Source organism: Cavia porcellus, unplaced genomic scaffold (assembly GCF_034190915.1).
Source record: "Cavia porcellus strain 051 isolate PalLab524CR breed Dunkin Hartley unplaced genomic scaffold, mCavPor4.1 scaffold_1, whole genome shotgun sequence".
In the NCBI taxonomy this organism is placed as follows: domain Eukaryota; kingdom Metazoa; phylum Chordata; class Mammalia; order Rodentia; family Caviidae; genus Cavia; species Cavia porcellus.
This window is the reverse complement of record NW_026947484.1, coordinates 45,568,146-45,589,072: the sequence shown is the minus strand read 5'-3', so window position 1 is coordinate 45,589,072 and position 20,927 is coordinate 45,568,146. Positions and strand designations below refer to the sequence as shown.

Below are 20,927 nucleotides of genomic sequence, written 5' to 3'. Positions count from 1 at the left end.
AAGGCAGGCGCTTATGCCGCTGAGCTAAATCCCCAACCCCGATAAATTAATTTTGTTGTTGTTGTTGTTGTTTTGTCTTTTTCCTTTTTATCGGTACCGGGGATCGAACTCACAACTGCCTGCTTGCAAGGCAGGCGCTTATGCCGCTCAGCTAAATCCCCAGACCCCAGATAAATTAATTTTTAAGAGAAGATGTTAGTACGTTAGGGTGTGTTAAATTCAGGATACTACCAAGACATTCAGATGGAAATACTAATAGGTTGCATGGTCAAAACTGAAATACTGAGACACTGTATTTGTCAACCAATCTCTCACTTAACCATGCCAAAATAAAAGAATGAAACTTCGAGAAGATAGCATCTCAAAACCCACACTTCTGAGCATAGTGAATTTTAGTGGGAAGTAAACTGCCAACTAAACTGGCATCATTTAGAAGAATAAAATAGATATCCAAATTTCCGATTACTTCAACAAGGCTGATCTAGGTCATCAAAGAATAATTATATCTGTGACAGATAACTGGTTTCTTTCTCAGAATGGCTTTCAAAAATAGTATCTGTAGTCTGTTGCATGGTACAACTTCATTTCACAGAATTCTTTGCCTACTTCACATTAAAGCTTAAAACAACAGATACAGGAAGAATGTTCCCAGAATTCCACTTTACTTAATAGATTGTGTGTATTAAAGAAGGCACGCGCCCCAAACATCTGCATTGTTAATGACTTGTTCCTGAGAAATCGTGCTTTCAGCTAAATCTGTAGAAAGCTATTACTCATTCTCACCAAGACCCCTCCTTGCCAGGTAGACACCTTATGAGGCTTGGTGGTGATAAGTTGCAGTGTCAGAGTCAGAGCTGATTTTCCCCAGAAATAATGATTCATTAGTAATAGTATTAATTCAGTCATATTATCAATTTCGACAGTTCTGTGTAAGAATTTAAACACAACTGAGAAGTTAAGCACAATATGTGAAGCTAATCCTTTTGAAAAAAACAAGGGGCTGGGGATTTAGCTCAGCGGCATAAGCGCCTGCCTTGCAAGCAGGCAGTCGTGAGTTCGATCCCTGGTACCGATAAAAACGAAAAAGACAAAAAAAAAAAAAAAAAAAAGAAAAGAAAAAAACCCACGTTAGCTAAAGAGTTTCTCAGCATAAAAGAAAGATCTCCCAGGACTTGGGAAGCTGAGGAAGGAGGATCACTGCAAGATTGAGACCAGCCTGCGCTACAAAGTAAATTCAAGGCCAGTCTGAACTGCATAGTGAGACCCTGTCTCAAAAAAGAAAAAACAATGAGTCATTTGTAGGCAAACAATGCACCTCAAGACCACCTTGGTAAGTGGAGTAAATCAGACACACAAGTTTAAATACTGTATGGTTTCTCTTATATGAGAAACCCAAATTATAAATAAACAGCCAAGGAAAAGTTAGGTAATAGGAAGTAGGGAGATCCTTCTCAGATGAGAAGGGGAATAAGAGATGAAGAGAGTGGGAGACAGGGAAGGGAAAGGGGCTGAGGAAAGGAATGAAGATGCATCACGAGCAGGGTAATCAAGCAGTCCTCCCACCCATCTCATCTCAAGATAGCTGGGGCTGCTAGTACAGGTCACCATGTCTGGTTTAGGACTTTTTTAAAATGAAGGATAGGTTAAAATATAGCCAATTGGTTGGACATCAGCATGTGTAGAGTAAATTCTGATGCTGTAAGGGAAAAGGCTCAGATGGAGGAGTAAAATAAATGGTAACCTAGTGATCATGATTGGGCACAGGGAGCTGTGCCTTTCCTCTCCTCCTAGGTGGACAGACTTACTACAACAACCTGCAGGCCTTACTGCTTCTTGCCTACATTGAACATGTTGATGATGAGAACATGAGATCATCTTCTATTTGAATTACCTACAGTGGACCTTTTACTGGCACATCATTTAGCAGTAAATACAAAATACATGTGATACATGTTGCCCAAGTTTACAAATAAAAGCTTAGCTGTCTTAAAAGACTTTTTACTCAGATTTTTATTCGGATAGAAAACTGTATCATTTGGTTTACCTAAATCTTTTAAAATCGTTATCCATAAATGCTGTAGCTGAATTAACAGTTAATATTTACATAAGGAAAAGAGTTCCTTAATAGCTGTTAGGGTATTTAAAGATGTACGCCCCCACCACTGAGGGAAAAAAAACCTCATGTATCATGACAGTCGGGCTTTCCCAAGGTAGCTGAATCTAGAGTTTGTGATTGATTCTTGGTGCAAGGCTGGGATTAAGGGTGTGAGTACTACAACTACCCCAGGGTGGGCAGCCTGCATGCGGCATAAGGGACAGAAAGAAGGTTGTCCCTTCTGTTCTCTCCGGTAGTATTTTCTGTCTCCCATGAACTATTTGCCCCTCTGCCTTGGAGCCAGCATGTTATGGACTAAAACTTCTACAAACTAAAAATAAACCTTTCCTTTAACTTTGCATGTTGGGTATTTTGTCTCCGCAACAAGAGAAAGTAAGACAATGACTGTGAATAATTTGATACATAATAACTAAACTAAATACATATTTAAACTATATTTATAACGATCAGTTTCTTAAAAGGTGTTATTGCATGGCAAAATTATTTAAAATTATTTAAAAATTGTTTGGCTCTGAATCATAATAATTGGAAATATGAAAGAGAACAGCCTCTGAGTTGAAGATTTTGTTTATTATCTAAGGCCCAATTTCAAAATTTTTCCTTCTTGATTTAAAAACAACCAGTTTTTAAATGACTGAGATATAGCCAGAGTCTATCTGAACACCACAGATTTTAAACCTGAAGTTTTTTTTCAAAAGAGGAATATTAATGATAAATATCTTTCAAAACATAAATAATGTGGGCCAGGAGAAGCAGCCAGCCACAACTCCGCATATCCATTGGCCACCATCAAGCACCTTCCTGCCGGTAGCCAGCGTGGGTTGAGAGAAGCAGCAGCCCTAACTCTGCATGTCCATGGCCATCAGGGAGCCTCATTGTAGCCCTAAGGATCTAGAGAAGCCCACCCCCAAACCCCACCACCTCTCTGGGAAATTAGATTCAGAGAACCAGGTACCTGGCACATTCCTCTACACCTTGGATGGGCAGCCAACTTTGGAAGCACTTGGGACCCCACAACCAGCTCATCCAGAGGAGCCTAAGAAAATGTCAAGATAGAGGAGCAAAATAGAATCTCAGACTTTCGGCTCACACAGAACATGTCCAAGAGACAAAGACATGGAAGAAATTGGAAGTTGCACATCTGAAATTTCTGAAATGATGGCAACTGAAGTCCAGAAACTTCATGAGTCTGTGAAAGAAATCAGATCCAAAATAGTATTTCAGGTAAAAGAAGTGGCAACCATAATGAAAGAATTGCCAAACATATCTAAAGACACATTTAAAAAAAGAGTCATGAGATACTGATGGGAACCTTGAATGAACAATATGAGAATTAGAATACATGAAACAGGTTCAAAAACATACCCAGGAAATTAAAAACTCCACTGAAAGCCAGCAGAACCACTTGAACACAACTGAAGATAAACTTTCAGACCTTGAAGACAGGATTGCAGCTAGCAATCACAAAAGGAAATAGTCTTAAAAAAACAAGGAACCAGGAAATAACAATTCAACAATTTTAAGATGACTAAAAAAAACCTTAAGACTAATAGGTGTCAACAAAAAAGCAGGTACTGCTAGTCACATGGCTCTTGATGTGCCCAGGGGCGGGGCAGGGGAAAACTGTGACAGGATAAAGAGATGAAATAGATGAAAGCTGGGGGTAGGTGGAGCCTTCTCTCCTGATGGGAGGAAGAGGAACTACTCCCCCATTTATTTATATATTTAGCAACTTAATGTCCATGATACCCCATTGCCTAGTAATCTGCAACCTAAGGGCTTGATATTTTTTGGGCCTAGAGTCACTTGTTTCTGCAGCTAACCCTGCAGTCTTTATTCCCAGACTCAGCTTGTCTTGCCCCCACAGGTGTGGTCAAACCCCGGTTCATCCATTCTCTAGTGGAAGTCAACACAAATGATATAAAAAGACTATTTACAGAAGTAATAGCAGACAACTTCCCAAGCACAGGAAAAAGACCTGACATGCAGATAAGTAAGTCATACAGAACTCCACCTAGCCATAACCAAAATAAATCTACACCCAGACATATAATGATCAAGATCCCAGAAATTCAGCACAAGAACAATATTAAAAGCTGTTAAAGAGAAAAGAAGCAGATCACCTATAAAGTAAAACCCATCAGAATCACAATAGGCTTCTCAACACAAACCATCAAGTTAAAAAGAGCTTGGAGTGAAGTGTTTTAAAGAAGTGCTGAAAAATTTCCAACCAGATTGATGTACCCTACAAAGCTATCTTTCAAAATTGATGGAAAAATAAGATACTTCCACATTAAAAAACAACTGAAGAAATTCATGACCACCAAATCAACCCTATAGAGAATGCTAAAGTATATTCTAGGGAGAGATAAAGATGACCATGGTTCCAGGAACAGCAACAGAGTGGGAATTGCCAAACAGGGTAGGCAGTTGAACAGAGGGGAAAAATGGAGGGCCAAAGGCAGGAGGATAGCATGGCAGAAATGAGGCAATGTATGCTGGTTGTGACCATTAATGTAGATGGCCTCAATTCACTAATATAAAGAAACGGGCAGAATGGATCAAGAAACAAGATCCGTTAATATGCTGTATACAAGAAACACATTTAACTCAAAAGGAAATTCATAGACTGAAAGTCAAAGGGGAGAAAACAATGCTCCATGTAACACAGAACCAGAAAAAAGCAGGGTAGCTTGCCTATTAACCGCGGAATGGGTAAGAAAGATAAGGTATGTTTATTCAGTGGAAAACTACTCAGCTGGATAGTCTCAAGGCTCTTGTAGGTGAATGGATGCAATTTGATCATGCTCATAGGTGAAATGGTTTGGACTCACAAAGGTGAACATAGTGTTGTCTCTCTGTTTTAAAAAACTGAGAGTTAGTGGGATCCAAAATGTACAATAGATATTGTAAAAGGGGAGGAAATAGCTAAAAAGGTAAGAAACAACTGAGATGGTAGAAAGGATAGAAAGAAAGAAAGAAAGAAAGAAAGAAAGAAAGAAAGAAAGAAAAAAGAAAAGATTTTATGGCCATGTATATGTATCTATATATATACAAAATGGATAATTGCACTACTCATCTGTTTGCCCAACATAAAGAATGGTTTGTGCTTTCATTGATCATTCTTCATACACCTCTGGTAATCCAAACAACTACTTTGAAAACAGTAATATGAAACACATTAAGCATTCTTAATTCCTTAATACTCTGTTTTTTAAATTCTGTATCATCATTTTTACTTTGTTTTTTATTTTAAAATTTTAAAAAAGATAAATAATGATTATAATGATGTCCTGACAAAGAACACTTTTAATTTAATTTGTAGCTTTCTCAGTCTCTGACATGTGGTACTACTGTCAAATGTGCTGTGTGTACTGTGTGCCGTACATCTTTCCCACAACATTCTCAACTAGGGAAATTATATAATCACCAGCATGGGGATGTAAAAGTACAGGATAGAAATGGCCAGCAACTTGATATTACTAGATACAGGCACTGTTTGGGAAAGTAGTAGGTAAGAAAGCTAAGTAGCAGAGTGAATCCAGTTACTAATCAATAGAAGAAACTGGCAGAGAGGAGTTAGTTGCTGAAATTGGCAATGAAAGTCAAAGCTAAGATTTGAAATAGGTATGTGTAATCCAGAGCCCATGCTCTAATAGCCACATAGACTGTCTTTACACTATACACATGGAATCATTTTACTGAAATAAACACTACTTTGATGTTAAAAAAACTGCATGGGTATGGAATTTTTCTATAATTACCATGAAATTCCCTTAAATAAACTATTTTATTTTAATATTTTTTCTAAAACTAACAGTCTTGTGGTAAACAGATTGGAAAATGTTAACACAAAAGAGAAAAAAAGCAAAATAAGTTTCAGTTTTACTATGAAGATATAACAGTTGCATGTTTTTTAAAGCCATATATATGTGGGGGGGTTTTTTTTGTTTGTTTTTTTTGTTTTGTCTTTTTCCTTTTTATCAGTACCGGGGATCGAACTCACGACTGCCTGCTTGCAAGGCAGGCGCTTATGCCACTGAGTTAAATCCCCAGCCCCATATATGTGGGTTTTTTAGCTAATATATCATGAAAGTATTTTCACTTCAAAAATGTAAAATGATAACAGTATCTTTAACTGTGCTAAACTGGAGTTTATTTAGCCATTCTCATTTTAAATCATACCATAGTAAACATCTATCTCAATGCTTCTAAAAAAAATCTTTGAAGCATCTGTGGATTCAAAGATCTGTGCATTCTGAACACTTCAGGTTTTGTTTGTTTTCGTGGTACTGGGGACTGAATTCAGGACCTTGCTCTTGCCAGGCAGACACTGTGCCACTGAGCCATATCCCTGGCCCTTTACCCTTCAGGTTTTATTCAGAAAGTATATTTTGAAGTGTTGGAAATGGTTAATTCCTCATCTTTATCTTAATATTTACTATAGAGTTTTCCTTCCTTAAACTTACAGAGATTTCCAATAACATGATGACCAATTATTTTGTTTTTCAGGAGATGATTTTTCTCTGATTCAACAAGAAATATTTATGGTTAAAGAATGTAAACACTGCAACATCGTTGCCTATTTTGGGAGCTATCTCAGGTAAAAAATAACCAACTAAAAACATCTGCTGTCTTTGTAGTGTAGTTTATATTTTCTTTGTCACTATTCTCGCTTTCTTTTTGTAAATACTATTGCATGTGAGCATTTAAAAATTCCATTGTTCAGAGTTCCAAAATTTCTAAATAATAAAGTAATTACACTATTAATGGCACCTCCATTTATATGGTTGTACTTTATCTAGCAACCTTAATGAAACGCGAATAATTACAAGTAAGCCTTTTAGCTTGCAAAACTGATCATACGCTAAACCATTTAAGATGAGAACAGAATTGAAACTGACGTGCTTTTCTGTATATTGAAGAGAGACTGCTGTGACAGTTTTTTGTGCACTCTCCGGTACATCCTGAACCCAGGCATGCTAAGAGTGAGAGCCTTAAGAGTGCTTATTTTATTGACAGAATTATCAGCTAATACAGTTTTCTTTCTTATTAGTCGAGAAAAACTATGGATTTGTATGGAATACTGTGGTGGCGGATCTCTTCAAGATATTTACCATGGTACTGTTAATTTCACTTTACATTTTAATACCAACATTGACTTTAATGATTGTTGCTTGATATTTCCAACTAATAGGGAAATTAGGAGGTGGATATACTGTGTTACATTCTTTTGTTCTTAGAGTACTGCATAAAATCTATTTTTTTTTTTTGTTAATTCAGTCTGGAAAAATCCAAAAGTATTTGTCCAACTTAAATTATACTTTTTAGATGTAGTCTACAGAAAAATGTTTTAAGTATAAGTGAAACTGTCTAAATGTCCTGTTAAATAAGAATTTAAATTCAACATAAAAAATTGTCTTAAGACAGTTTATGTGCTACTTTAATAATTTTGTATTAAAATAATTTTGTATTAAAATGTATAGTTTTTGTTTGTTTTAGCATAGTGTTTAGAATTCTAGTATAGGCAGTTTTCTGAGTTGATACCGTTTAGGAATGATGTTCATTCCAACTCTACAGTAGGGTTCCAGTCTGTATTGTTGTTGACAGCTTTGTGAATATAAAATTTGTGAAACCGAGTATACACCTTGTATGATAATTTTTCCTTTCCTTGTTTAACAGAGGTAAGATAGTAAAACTCCCATTGCAGCCTTGTATTGTATAATTTACAATTAAGAATTATGAGAAACTAGGCCTAGTGACACACACGTAATCCAAGTACTGTGGAAGACTAATGCAGGAGAACCCAAGTTTGAGCCCAGTCTGGGGAGCCTAGTGAAACTGTCTCCAAAAAAATGAAAGGATTAAGAATGTGGCTTCTTCGAGGTTGAGCATTTGACTAGTATGTACTCGGTTCAGACCCAGGGCGTAGGGGTTGTATGGAGGGGTTATGTGAACTATTTTAAAGACTTCTCTGCTGAAATCTTTATATTAGAAGTTTTATCAAGTTTTAATTACACATTTTACAAAAGTAGCTACAATAGAGTAAAAAAAAGAAATGCTTTTCCACTTTCACATTTTGTAATTTACAGAGGTCACATTTTTAAAATGTCAGAGTAGTGGTTAAATAACCTGCAGTATACCTGTAATAAAGAAATCCTGCCCAGCACTTGAAAAAATGATGTAGCTTCGCATTTATTGACCTGATTATGTATCCTCAAGAAAATGTGTCACATAGTTGCTCATACTAAGATTTCAAAATCATTTTCTTGTCAACCTACATATGATATAAATGCATAGAGAAATGAAAAGGTGTGTACCAGATTGAAAGTGATCACCATAAAGAAAAGAAAAGCCGGACTCAGATACAAAATTCTGAATTATAGTTAAAATGTTGATGCATAACTCATTTATAAATTTAAAATGATGTCGTAACAATCAGTAACAAAATAGTCTTGATCACTGCCTCTATTTTTAAAAATGTACTACATAATACTACAAATATACAAAATGATTTAAACTGTCAAGTTTTTAAAAAGAACTACAGTTTAAAAAAAGGAAAACTCATTTTCATTTCATAACCTTTCATTTTCTGTAGTATTATAAGACTTCACTTATCTGCTGTTGATTGTAATGGTAATTAGTGGTAGAAAATAGCTCTTTGGCACTGATTTAAGGCTTTTTTCAATATAAAGAATTATAACCCTTTAATTGTTTGTATTCAGTTGTAATCTATGCATTCACACTTCTGAATGAAAAATGAAGAGTATAAGTAAACGACAGTTGGCAGTTCTTACTACTTTCCCTTTTAGAGAGTTATTTTGAGACATTCATTTTATTAGTGAAATTTCTACTTTTCGTTATTAAGTTCTGATACTTGTTTACTTAAATTGAATCTAAGAAGTATCCATTCCTATAAATAATATACTAAAATAGTATATTATTAAGATTGTCTACACATATAAATTAGATGCTGTTCATAAAGTGATTTCACTTTTCCTATTACTATTTTACTAATTTACTAAGAATCTATTCCTGAGTATGTGCAAGTAGTAAATAAAATATGTATAAAATGTTTCCATTCAAATATCATGTGTAAGTATCTGCATTTCACTGTTAAAAGAAAGACACCACCTCAGAATTTTTCTGATCATACTGAAAGGAATAGTTCCAAAACTTCTGATTAGTATTTGCATAGTAAGGGTTTTATATTTCATGTCTGGGAGAGGGCTGGTTGTCCAGAAGTGATCTAGGACTTTTCAAATTATTTAATAATATATTGAATCAGGCCTCCTTATCTTAATGTGTATGGTAAAGAATTACACTGAAGAGATAATATGTTGACTTTTTTAAAAGATGTGATTTTTTTCATTATATTTCATTATTTTCTCTATGTCTGTATAACTATAATTAGTTATATATGTTTATCTAGTTTCTTGGCCTTATTTCTGAAAAACTGTTTGGTATTATCAGCATGTCATGTCCATTGCTTTCTGTAGAATTTCCTGTTGGTGCTTAGTACTTAAGCCATGTATATGGCAGTATTAGAAATTTTGACTGATCAAACTTATTAAAGAGTAAGTCTTATTTGGGGGTGATACACAACCTTACATTTACTAGGCAGGTACGTATGCCACTAAGCTATGTCCCTGGCCCCAGTAAATCCTAAAGTACACATTTAAATTCTCAAAAATGTTACTTTTTTTAATCTGTTAGGTTCAAAGGTATAACAGTCTCTTTTTTTCCTAGTTACTGGACCATTATCAGAATTACAAATAGCCTATGTGTGCAGAGAAACTTTACAGGTAACTATATTTGCATATGTAGACAGACAATTCTCATTTCACAATTGATAACTGTAAAATGATGGCCCTCCAAAAGAGAAAGGGTAAGCCAAAATTATTTTTCTGTTAATCCCTCATACTATAATTCTGTAAGCTGGTTATTTTTCTTCATGAATGAATCACAAGAATTCTTTAAGCTGATGCTGATAGCACACAGTGATGGAATGTGGTGGTGGCCCTTTGATACTGACATGTCTAGGGATCTTATGAGATGGTCAGCTTTGTGGCACTTGGCCTTTAGTTGCTACAAAGCTAAAGAAAGATGTAAATTGGTTTTCGTGAGTGAATCGTAAGATCTCCTAATGTAACAAGTTGGCTGGGCTTTGTTTTAAGGCAGAAGAAGTAATCTCTTACATACACATGAGGGCCTTTACCATTTCTGCCCTCCAAAGAAAAATTGCACGGCAGTAGCCCAGAGTGTTACCTGGAATTTCTAACTGTGAAATGAACATGTAATGATAGCAGAACCTCTTTTTATAACTTTGGTTAACAGTTTTATTAAACAAATGTCTTTGTTGCTTTGCATATGGCCTGTGAGAATTTTTAGTATACAAAACCAGGTCTTCAATATAAGTGTAGGATATGTGCTATTTTCGCAAATTTCTTTTGTTTTTTAGTCCCCTCAAAGGGTACTTATTGAGCAAATTAGCAGTTAACAATTTTGTTCATATATTTTAAAGCATTTAAATGAGGTGACATTACATGGTAATAATTGTGGGCTTTTGTTTCTAGTGGCTGTTTTTTGGTAATATACAATTGTTAATTGTTAACTGTTAATTCTGTGTACTTCCTAGTTATATAGGGTTTTTTTGTTTTGGTTTGGTTTTTTGGAGTGTTTTGGTTTGGTTTGGTTTGGTTTGGTTTTTGGTACCAGGGATCGAACTTACAACTGTGTGCTTGCAAGGCAGGTGCTTATGCTTCTGAGCTAAATACCCAGCTATAGTTTCTTTAGAGGTGAAACTCATGTCTATAATTGATTCTCACATATTGTGGAAACTAGAAGATTGATCAGATCTAATAGAAAGTTCTGGTCATTTTAATCAAGTTTCATTTCCATTTACCTTAAAAGACATATGCCAAATCTCACTGTGAAATAAAAGCAAATCCTCTAATATCTATGTATACTTTGTGTTATGTATGGTCATGTCCATGGGTTATTATTACCAGGACCCCCACAGATAACAGAATCTGTGGATGCTCAAGTTCTTTATGTAAGATAGCATTATATTTACACATGACTTATTTATACTCTCCTGTATGCTTTATGTCATCTCTAGATTACTTACAGTAGTACAGTGTAAACATTGTGTAAATCCTTGTGTCTTTGAAGGGGAACAAAGAAAAAAGTCTATACAAACAAGAGTTTATTTTTTAAATATTTTCAATTCATGATTGTTTAAATCCATGCATATAGAAACTACAGAGGGCTGGCTACATGTATTTTCAGATATATCTTTCTATAATATTTATACAATGTAGAAATGTATATAAGATATAAACTTAATTATGTGCTCATGGCAGAGAGTTAATGACAAATTTATTTTCTTTATATTTAAATTTGCAAAGTTCACTGTTTCTTTAAACAGTGGACAGAATATGGGTATCGTGTACGCTTCCATGAATGTGAAAAAATACCTTGGATTTATACTCTGACCCTAGAGTATGACCTTAGTTTCTCATATGGTTCTAGTAAAAGTGAGGCTTTGTAAAGGACAACCTCCAAGATTAGTTCAATCTTTAAATTCTGTCATTCTAACAGACTTCCATGTCTTGTCCATACAGAGTTACAGGGATATTATTTACCATGGTACATGAAATAAAATAGGTAAAAATACTTGAAACCGTGGTTTTCAATAAACTGGACATCAGGTTATGGACAGCAAGGTCTAAGAGCTAGGAAATGAAGGAAAGTTTTATTGTCTCAGTTTATGGTCAAGGGAAAGTTTCCAAGCCATGGTACAGGGAGGAAGAAACCAAGGTATGCCCAGGGAGACCACGGTAGCTAGAGTATTCAGGATAGAGTGTTGGAAAGTTTTTTTTTTTTTTTTAATCCAAAATATACAATACCCAAAAGAGTACAGTTCATAATGTGAGGCAGCCGATCAAAAAGTACCACGTATTGCTAGGCATGGTGGTACACACCTATAGTCTCAGCACTTAGAAGGCTGAGACAGGAGAATCCCTGTGAATTGACCAGCCTGAGCTATATAGTGAATTCAAGACGAACCTGAACTACAGCGCAAGACCTTGTCTCCAAAAAATGGATAGAAAATTTAAAAAATTAGGAGAGTAGGATAACAAAAACAGTTATAACTACACTTGAAATGTTTAACAAGTTAAGTGGAGGTATGGAAGATATTAAAGGCCCAAATCAAGCTTTGGAGATCAAAATTCACAATGTGTGATAGAATTAATGGCTGAGTGTGTGTGTGTGTGTGTGTGTGTGTGTGTAATTTTTGTGTGAAACGTATATCAGTAGAAAATACATCCAAATTAAATAAAATGAATTTTCTAAAAACATAAACTGATAGCACATACTTGTATTCCCAGCTACTCAATAGGCAGAGGCAGATGGATCACTTGAATCCAGGGGCTTGAGGTCACCTTAGGCAACATAATAAGACTTAGACTCAAAACAGTTTTTGAAAATCACTAAGCTATAGAACAATTTCATATGGCCTAATGTATATAATTTGTATTCCTAAAGGATAAGAAAGAAAAGAGATAGCAGTGTTTTAAAAATATAAATAATAACTGAAAAAAATCCAGATTTAATAAAAACTATCACACAGATTCAGAACATGCAACAGAGTCTGTGTTCAGAGAACATGATGAAAACCACACGGACACACATTGTTGTTAAATTGTCTCATTTGATGATGAGACAGTCTTAGAAACTGAAGAAAGGAGCACTTATATACAAGATAATAAAGGAAACAATTGTGGCATATTTATTATTGGAAATAGTGTAAATTAGGAGGCAGTGAAAAAGCTGAACTTTCCCTTTAAGTTTAGAGAAAATGTCTTTCGGAAACAAAGACAAAACAAATGGGTTTTGCGGAGTTAAAAACTAACCTTCTGCAGACCCATCCTTCAGAAGTATTTGTGGAAATCCTCCAAGCCTCCAAGCAGGGTTAAAGTGACATCACAAGAAAATATATATACATTCAAAAATATGGAGTGTATTTTTACCCACAGTAACCACTTGGTCAAATATGTAAGTAAAAATACAGGGTTTTTTTTTTTAAATTAGGTGTCTATTTTAGTGATTTTAAAAGCAAAACTACAGAGCCGAGCATGGTGGCATACGCCTGTAATCCCGGCACTTGGTAGGCTGAGGCAGGAGGATTGTTGTGAGTTCAAGTGCAGTCTGGGCTCCAAAGTGAGTTCAAAACCAGCCTGAACTGCATAGTGAAACCCTGTCTCAAAAAGCAATTCAAAAAAAATAAAAACAAAACTTACAGTGTATTGAATTTAAATATATGTATAAACAGTATAAAAATAATAGCATGTAGACCAAGAGGGGAGATGGAAGCATACTTTTATAGATTCTGATACTATAGCAAATTGGTATAATAACATTTGAAGGTAATTATACCTAGAATTATACAAGCTATACAACAATAAGTAGATTTGAACAAAAATTTTGAAAATAAGTTAGCAAAGATAATCCAACAATATGCGATAACATAGAAAGTGGAATTTGTCCAAGAGTTCGTTGTTTACTGAATATCCAAATCATTCCAAGGAAAATTCAACGCTGCTAATTTTTAAAAATTCCAGGCACACAAGAACTAGAAAGAAACTTGATAGGCTAGGGATTTAGCTCAGTGGCATAAGGGCCTGCCTAGCAAGCGCAAGGTCATGAGTTCAATCCTGGGTACCGCAAAAAAAAAAAAGAAAGAAAAAGAAACTTGATTAACTCAGTAAAGAGCATCTATGAAAAACCTGCAACTAAATCATACTTCAAAGGCTGGCAAAATGCATTTCTCCCGAGAGCAAACAAGGCAAGGATGTCCACTCTTAACGACTGCTTTTCAACATTGTATTAGAGGTTTAAGCTGTTACAAAAAGAGAAAACAGTGAAATAAAAGCTATGGAGTTTTAAAGGTAGAGGATAAAATTCTTTATTTACAGGATTACAAAATTACATAGAAAATGAAATGGCCTGTAAAGTAGCTACCAGAACTATTAAGCAAGGTTACAAAAGTTGTAAGATTAAAGATCTGTCCATATACAAAAGTCAGTTGGGTTTTTTGCAAACTTGTCAACAGAATCAGAAATAAAAGTTTTAAGTGAATATGTATAAAAACATAAATAATCTGCCATTCTTAGGGTTAAATTGAACAGAAGGTTCCCAAATAACTGCATACTAAAAACTACTGAAAGAAATTAAAGACCTAAATGAGTAAATGGATAACTATGTCATGTTCATAGATAAAGAGACTCAAGACTGTTAAGATGTTAATTCTCCCCAAATTGCATCCAAAATCCAAGCAGGCTTTTTGTTTTTCTTTTATTAAGGAAGTGACAGACTGATTCTAAAATTCCTATAGAAATGCCAGAGTATAATATATATAAAACACCTACTGGTCAAACAAACTTGAAAATTGGTATAGTGTGACAGAGCTGTTTGCTGGAAAGAAGAGAGAAATTGTAAAGAGGCACAAGAGAAGGGAATTTTGTGAGAGTGATAATAAATATGTTTATTATCTTGATTGTGGTGATGTTTTAGTAAAATATTGCTTTCATCAGAAAATGATTTAGAATTATCTATGATACAGTATATATTGATTAGTAAAATGAAACTCTTCAAAATTTTGTCACCCCTAGAGAAAACATTCTAGTATTATGCAATATGAGTTTAAGTAGAGGATTTGGGAGTTTTGCTAATGAATACCTTTTTTTTTTTTTTTTTTTTAACTTCAGGGCCTTGCTTATTTGCATACCAAAGGCAAAATGCATAGAGATATCAAAGTAAGTTCATTTACTATGTTTAAATTGCTAATTGTTTTAGAAGACAATTTATGGTACTAATTTAATAGTATTGGTATTTTTGTTTTAGGGTGCAAATATTTTATTGACAGACCATGGTGATGTAAAATTAGGTATGTTGTTAAGTTCTTTAAAAAAAACTAATAGAATTCTAAGTTAAAATTAACGAATACACAAATTTAATATTGATACAGAATCATATGTTTGTTATTTGACACAGAAAGTTTGTTCCTGAGACTCAATTAAAGGAAATTAATTTTAAGATGGAAAATACAGACTCAAAAAAGTATTGACTTTTTTTATAGTAAAAACAATAGAAAAATAAAAAACTTAAACTATGGTATCTTACTTGTATCATGTAAGTTATTAATAATAATGAATATGTGGGAATAAAATCATCTGTTGTATTAACTGGCAAAAATGAGCTATATATAAACGTACTATTTTATTTTTATTAGCATATTTAACAACACTCAAAAGTTTACAGATATAAAAGGATGTTTTAAAAAATAGCATCAGAATGCTTTGTTGTGTTAATGATCAATGGAATTTGATACATGGTTGTTTTTTTGTTTTGGGGGGTTTTTTTTGGTACCAGGGATTGAACTCACAACCTTGTGCTTGCCAGACAGGCGCTTACACCACTGCGCTAAATCCCTGGCCCCTGATACATGTTTTTTCTTGTGTTTTATTTTTGCTTTTGTCTTTCCAAATTAACTTTAATGTACTTAACGATAAAACCATTTTTAGTAACTTTGTTCTTAAAAAATGTTTTCATTTTAGTGAAATTTTAGTAAATTCTTTAATGAGTGTGTTATGAACCTAGCAAGAAGAGATTTAGAGATTGAATTTATGCACATTTTCCTGACATTAATATCCAGATTATTGAAAATGTTAGGCCTAAGGGTGAAATTTAGAATTGTATTGAGAACTAAAAATTTTTGTCCCCTTTTTTTTTTTCCTTGCCAGCTGATTTTGGTGTGGCTGCAAAAATAACAGCTACCATTGCAAAGAGAAAATCGTTCATTGGCACTCCTTATTGGTAAGACATTAGTGTGACTGACTTTGGTAGATTTTAACTTCTTCATGGTTAGTAATCAACCTTGATACAAGTAGTCATTGAAAGGTAGGAGACATGGGGGGGGACTTTGATACTCTTGTTTTTATTATCCAGCTTCCCTATGTTAAGGTGCTAATAATTTCTTTTGCTGTTCCTAGGATGTCTCATTGAGAGGACCAATAGGTGTGAAATTTTCAAAAGAAAGACTTGTATTACCTCTTGTCATTTTTTCGCCCTTTGCTCTGGCATTTCATTTGACTTAATCTACAACTTTACTTTCTGGCTGTGAAAATTCATAGATCCTTCCTACCATTAGCCTACACCAGCTACCCCAGTAGCTGCCATAATTAAGTCTTTCAGTAGGTTTGTGTCATTTTCATGAAAAAGTCTAAACTTTCTTGTGTAATTAGTAGGCCATCATAATCTAGCCTCTACTTCTGAGATTCATTTTCCAAACACTTTCTGGATCGTCAAGCCATATTCTGTGAAGGATAATTTTTCCATTTCTTGTCTATCAGAAAATTAGACTTTTATAAAATAAAAATTACTTGCTAAAAGTTTACGTTGCATTTAGATAAGAGAGAATGCAAGCCTTATTTTTGTACTCATCACGAACTGATAATCAGTAGTTATAGATGGTCCTGTGGATTTTTTTTCCAAGATCTTTCCACTCAGCAGCATCCCCAGCCCTCCTGCCCCTTTGTAAAATTTTGAGACAGAGTCTTATTAAGTTGTCCAGGTTGGCCTCAAACTTACAGTCTTCTTGCTTCAGCCTCCAAAAGTTCTGGATTATAGGAGTATGCCACCATGTCCAGTTTGTTGGGGAGTTTTTTGTTTGTTTGGATTTTTGGGGGCACCAGGGATTGAACTCATGACTTTCCACTTGCCAGACAGGCACTTGTGCCGCTGAGCTATTCCCCTGGCCCCTTGTTCATTCTTTCTTTAAGTCTCATTTCTGTTGGGAAGTTTCTTGTACTTTTGCAGGGTTTTAGATGTTGTTTTTCACTTCCCGTATTATACAGCAAGGTTAACTTAACACAAACTAAATCAAGACAGAGTTTTTCTCAGAGTCCTAGTATTCAGATTAGCAAATTCAAGAGTTTTTAAATAATCAGTTTTAAAAGAATTTGTTTGTGGATGCAGTATTTCTTTCCTGATAAGGTTTCTGCTTCATCCATAAGCACCTCTCAACCTCTTTCCCTCCAAGTCTAATGACTATACCAAGAGTGACAGATTTCCTATCATTTTTTTAAAATAATGTGTTCCATTCATTAATCCCTTCTAGGATGGCCCCAGAAGTTGCAGCAGTGGAGAAGAATGGCGGCTACAACCAGCTCTGCGATATCTGGGCAGTGGGAATAACAGCAATTGAACTTGGAGAGCTTCAGCCACCGATGTTTGACCTTCACCCAATGAGGTACTCTCACTATTAATACTGCACAGTTACTAGTAAGTTATTTGGGGGAAGTAAAATTCTGGTTCATCTAGCATTAAGTATGTCACAGTGGTGGACAAGTTGTGGGGAGCTCAAAGGTGATCTCTTCCAAGCCTGCATGTTGGTGTTGCTGCTCCTCAGACAGCAGCGAGTTGTCTGGATTGTTTGAAGCTTTTCTGTGGGACACATTAGCCTAACAATCAGACAGGGATAGAGCAGTTACTGTTAAACAGGTCTGTCTGGTTTTGATCCTGTATTAGTTGCTCGTTTGTCCTACATGGATTAATAAGTAAATAATAGGATTAATGAGGTTTTTTTGTTTGTTTGGGTTTTTAACGATGGTTTTGGGTTTGGGTTTTTAGTTTGTTTGTTTCTTTTAGTTTAGTTTTTTAGTTTAGTTTGTTTGAAGATAATGAAGGAAGTGCCTATGCTTAGCATGATAATCATTTACATTTTAAGATCCTGCTTTTCAAAATAAATATTTCAGGGCTTTCTGAAACTTTTTTTAGTTTTTGAGGGGAAAACATGTATAAGTTATTTATGTGCAAGTATCAGACACTAAAGAAACATGGAAAACTAAAAATACTCAAATTATAAGATACCTGTTGTTAATGCTAATAGGTGCAGACTTATAGGAAAATAATTTTATATTTTTGTTAAGGGCATGCAGTTGCCTTGGTGACTCTACCACTTAGGAAGTTATGCTTAAATAATCCAAGAAGAAAACTAAGAATTACTCATTTTAGGATAACAGGGGAAAAAAATCTAAGTATTGAATACTTGAGTTGTTAAATTATTTTGCAGTTAGGGTTAGCTGAAACCTGTGTATAAACCAAAGGAACATAGAAAATTGATTAGTAATGGAAAAACAGTATAATATTACATAAAATTGTATTATAATTATAAATATTTAAAAAATACTAATAAGGAGCAACAATTTTTAAGAACTATTGCAGGGTAGAAAAAATAACTTTTTGGCCTCTTTTGATTTTCCTTTGAGTCATTTTCTTTTTAAAAAGAGAAAGTATCTTTCAATTTATGGATTGCCCTTGTTTCTTAGTTAACATAAGTTTCTTGGTATGTTTAAAAAAAGGTAAATTTGCTTAGAAACTTAGGAGGAATTTCATAGAAAATACTGAAATAAAACATTTTAGAAGCTCCTTCTTAACTCCCAACGTCTTAAATTTTCCATTTAAATCTACCAGTGAGAGTATATGAGAAATTATTGTCCATATAAAGGAAACAGATCTGGAAATGTATTATCATTTGCCTATGTACTGAAAATAATATTAGAGGCTAATCTTTGATTAAACATATAACCTGATGTTAAAGTAGCATAGTATCTCCCATGTTTCATAATCACAATTTAAATCAATGTGTGCTTAATATATGCTATTAGTTATATGTGTAACAGAAGTAATAAAACTCTTCTGTAATATTTGGTAGGTTTTTTTTTTTTGTACCAGGGATCAAACTCATGACTTCGCACTTGCCAGGCAGGCGCTTTAGCCACTGAGCTAAATCCCGGGCCCTTGGTAGCTTTTTTGTCAATAAGGGCTTGTTTGAAATTTAAGTATCTTCTTTCTAGACAAGAGAAACTTTCCACAATTTACCCAAAATATAAAAAGTTTAGTTTCTACATCGTAAAGCATTTTTTCTTCAGTGTGTACATATGTGGTCATCTTGTGTAAGTTTGTTACAAAATATTCATTCTGATTATTAGATATAGTAATAAAGCTATTTTAATATTGTCCTTCAACTGACATTTCTGTTTTAGGGCTCTCTTCTTAATGTCAAAAAGTAATTTTCAGCCTCCAAAACTAAAGGACAAAACAAAATGGTGAGTTAAAGAACATATGGTTTTGTAAAATATTTATGGTTGAAAGGGACATAGATTCTGTTCCTTTAGAGAGGGGAAGTAATGGAAATTAAACTGAGGGCCAGTACCCTGAGCTACGTCCCCAGCCCTTTTATATTTTTATTTTGAGACAGGGTCTCAATAAGTTGCCCAGGTGGATTTCAAACTTAAAGTCCTCCTGCCTCAGCCTCCCAGAGTACTCAAAGTTACAAAAATGTACCACTACATCGTTTCCTTTTTTAAAAAATACATGTTGAAACCAAAGTCCAAAGGTATTTGGCAATTTGCCCAAAGTTATATAGTCAGTATATTTGCAAAGTTATGACATGGCCTAGGTTTATTTTCTTTTATAACCCACTACTCTTAATAAAACTCATTTTCATGGTAGCAGTTTAGGTAGCAGTGTGATGAGAAAAGGCTTTAAAATAAATATATGAAGATTTTGGAAGTTTGTTTTTGCCCTATATTTCTTTACATCCATTTACACATTGACTTGCTTCTTTTTTTTTCTTTTTATTGGTACCGGGGATCAAACTCACAACCACCTGCTTGCAAGGCAGATGCTTATGCCGCTGAGCTAAATTCCCAGTACCCACATTGACTTTCATGGATGGTTTTCATGAAAAGTTTCTGTGACACTTAAAATCAGTCTGTTATTAGGTTTTTTTTTATTTTCCTTCCAGTGAAAAGTGTTATTTTTCATTCTAATCTCTTCTTTCTCATGAAAGTAAAGTAGTTTGCCTTAATTTCATCATGTAGATTACATGGATCTTTTAAGTGTCCATGAACTCCAGATCCTATATGTATACAATCGTAGCTTATTTCAGATTCTAAAAGAGCCTTTCCCCCAGCTAGATTCTAAACTGCTTCATGGGTCATAACCTGTGTGAGCACAGCTTCATGTGGAGCCAGGTGCTTTTGGGATGCTGGCAGTAATGAAAGACAAATTGTGCAGTGAAAATAAGGGAGTTTATGTGGTATTGTTCTTTATACTTTTTGGCTTTGACACCGGTTTCTTCCTATTTGCCCAAAGTTCTTAGCCATCTGGAACTAGAGGACTTTATGACAGGAATGACTGGAACAAATTCATTCAGGAAAAAATGACTTAAACTCAATAGTCAGGATTCCAGAGCAGTCATTACCACTGGAGAATCCTTACCAGTCTTTGATACTGACTCCATACTCTCTGTTGCCACAAGCCACCACTGCAACGCAGTGATTACATTTTTCTGCTGAAAGGTGCCATGTTGCTACCACTGCTAATGATCCTAAAGGTTATTTAGTGTCTTTGTTTCTGGTCCAGTGTCTCCCACAGCAGAATCTTGGCAGTGATGGAAATATCCCTCTTTATCACTAATACGTTCCTCCTGGTAGTACAAATGAATCTAATCACTTTTATCAGTCTTACTAATGCAATCAATAAAAAGTATTAATTAGCTGAATCTAATTAGTTGCTTGAATTCAAGTAATTACTGGCCAAATAGAAATATTAATACTATTCATATCAATTTATAAAATTATTACAACAAATTTATTTCATTAAGAGATTTATATTCATGAATAGTTAATTTTTTGAATTTTAATATGGATATTTGGAAAATTATTTAATATCAGTAATC

General features: G+C 34.4%; 1 protein-coding gene across 1 annotated transcript in view; it reads left to right on the top strand.

The window, feature by feature from the left end:
* Positions 1–20,927, top strand: part of Map4k5 (mitogen-activated protein kinase kinase kinase kinase 5) — a 92,536-nt gene that overhangs the window by 28,063 nt on the left and 43,546 nt on the right. Inside the window, exons 3-10 of the mRNA XM_063247454.1 lie at positions 6,629–6,719; positions 7,173–7,237; positions 9,866–9,921; positions 14,890–14,937; positions 15,026–15,068; positions 15,925–15,997; positions 17,301–17,432; positions 19,228–19,290. Coding sequence (XP_063103524.1) covers positions 6,629–6,719; positions 7,173–7,237; positions 9,866–9,921; positions 14,890–14,937; positions 15,026–15,068; positions 15,925–15,997; positions 17,301–17,432; positions 19,228–19,290 — 571 coding nt within the window. The remainder of the gene's footprint in view (positions 1–6,628; positions 6,720–7,172; positions 7,238–9,865; positions 9,922–14,889; positions 14,938–15,025; positions 15,069–15,924; positions 15,998–17,300; positions 17,433–19,227; positions 19,291–20,927) is intronic.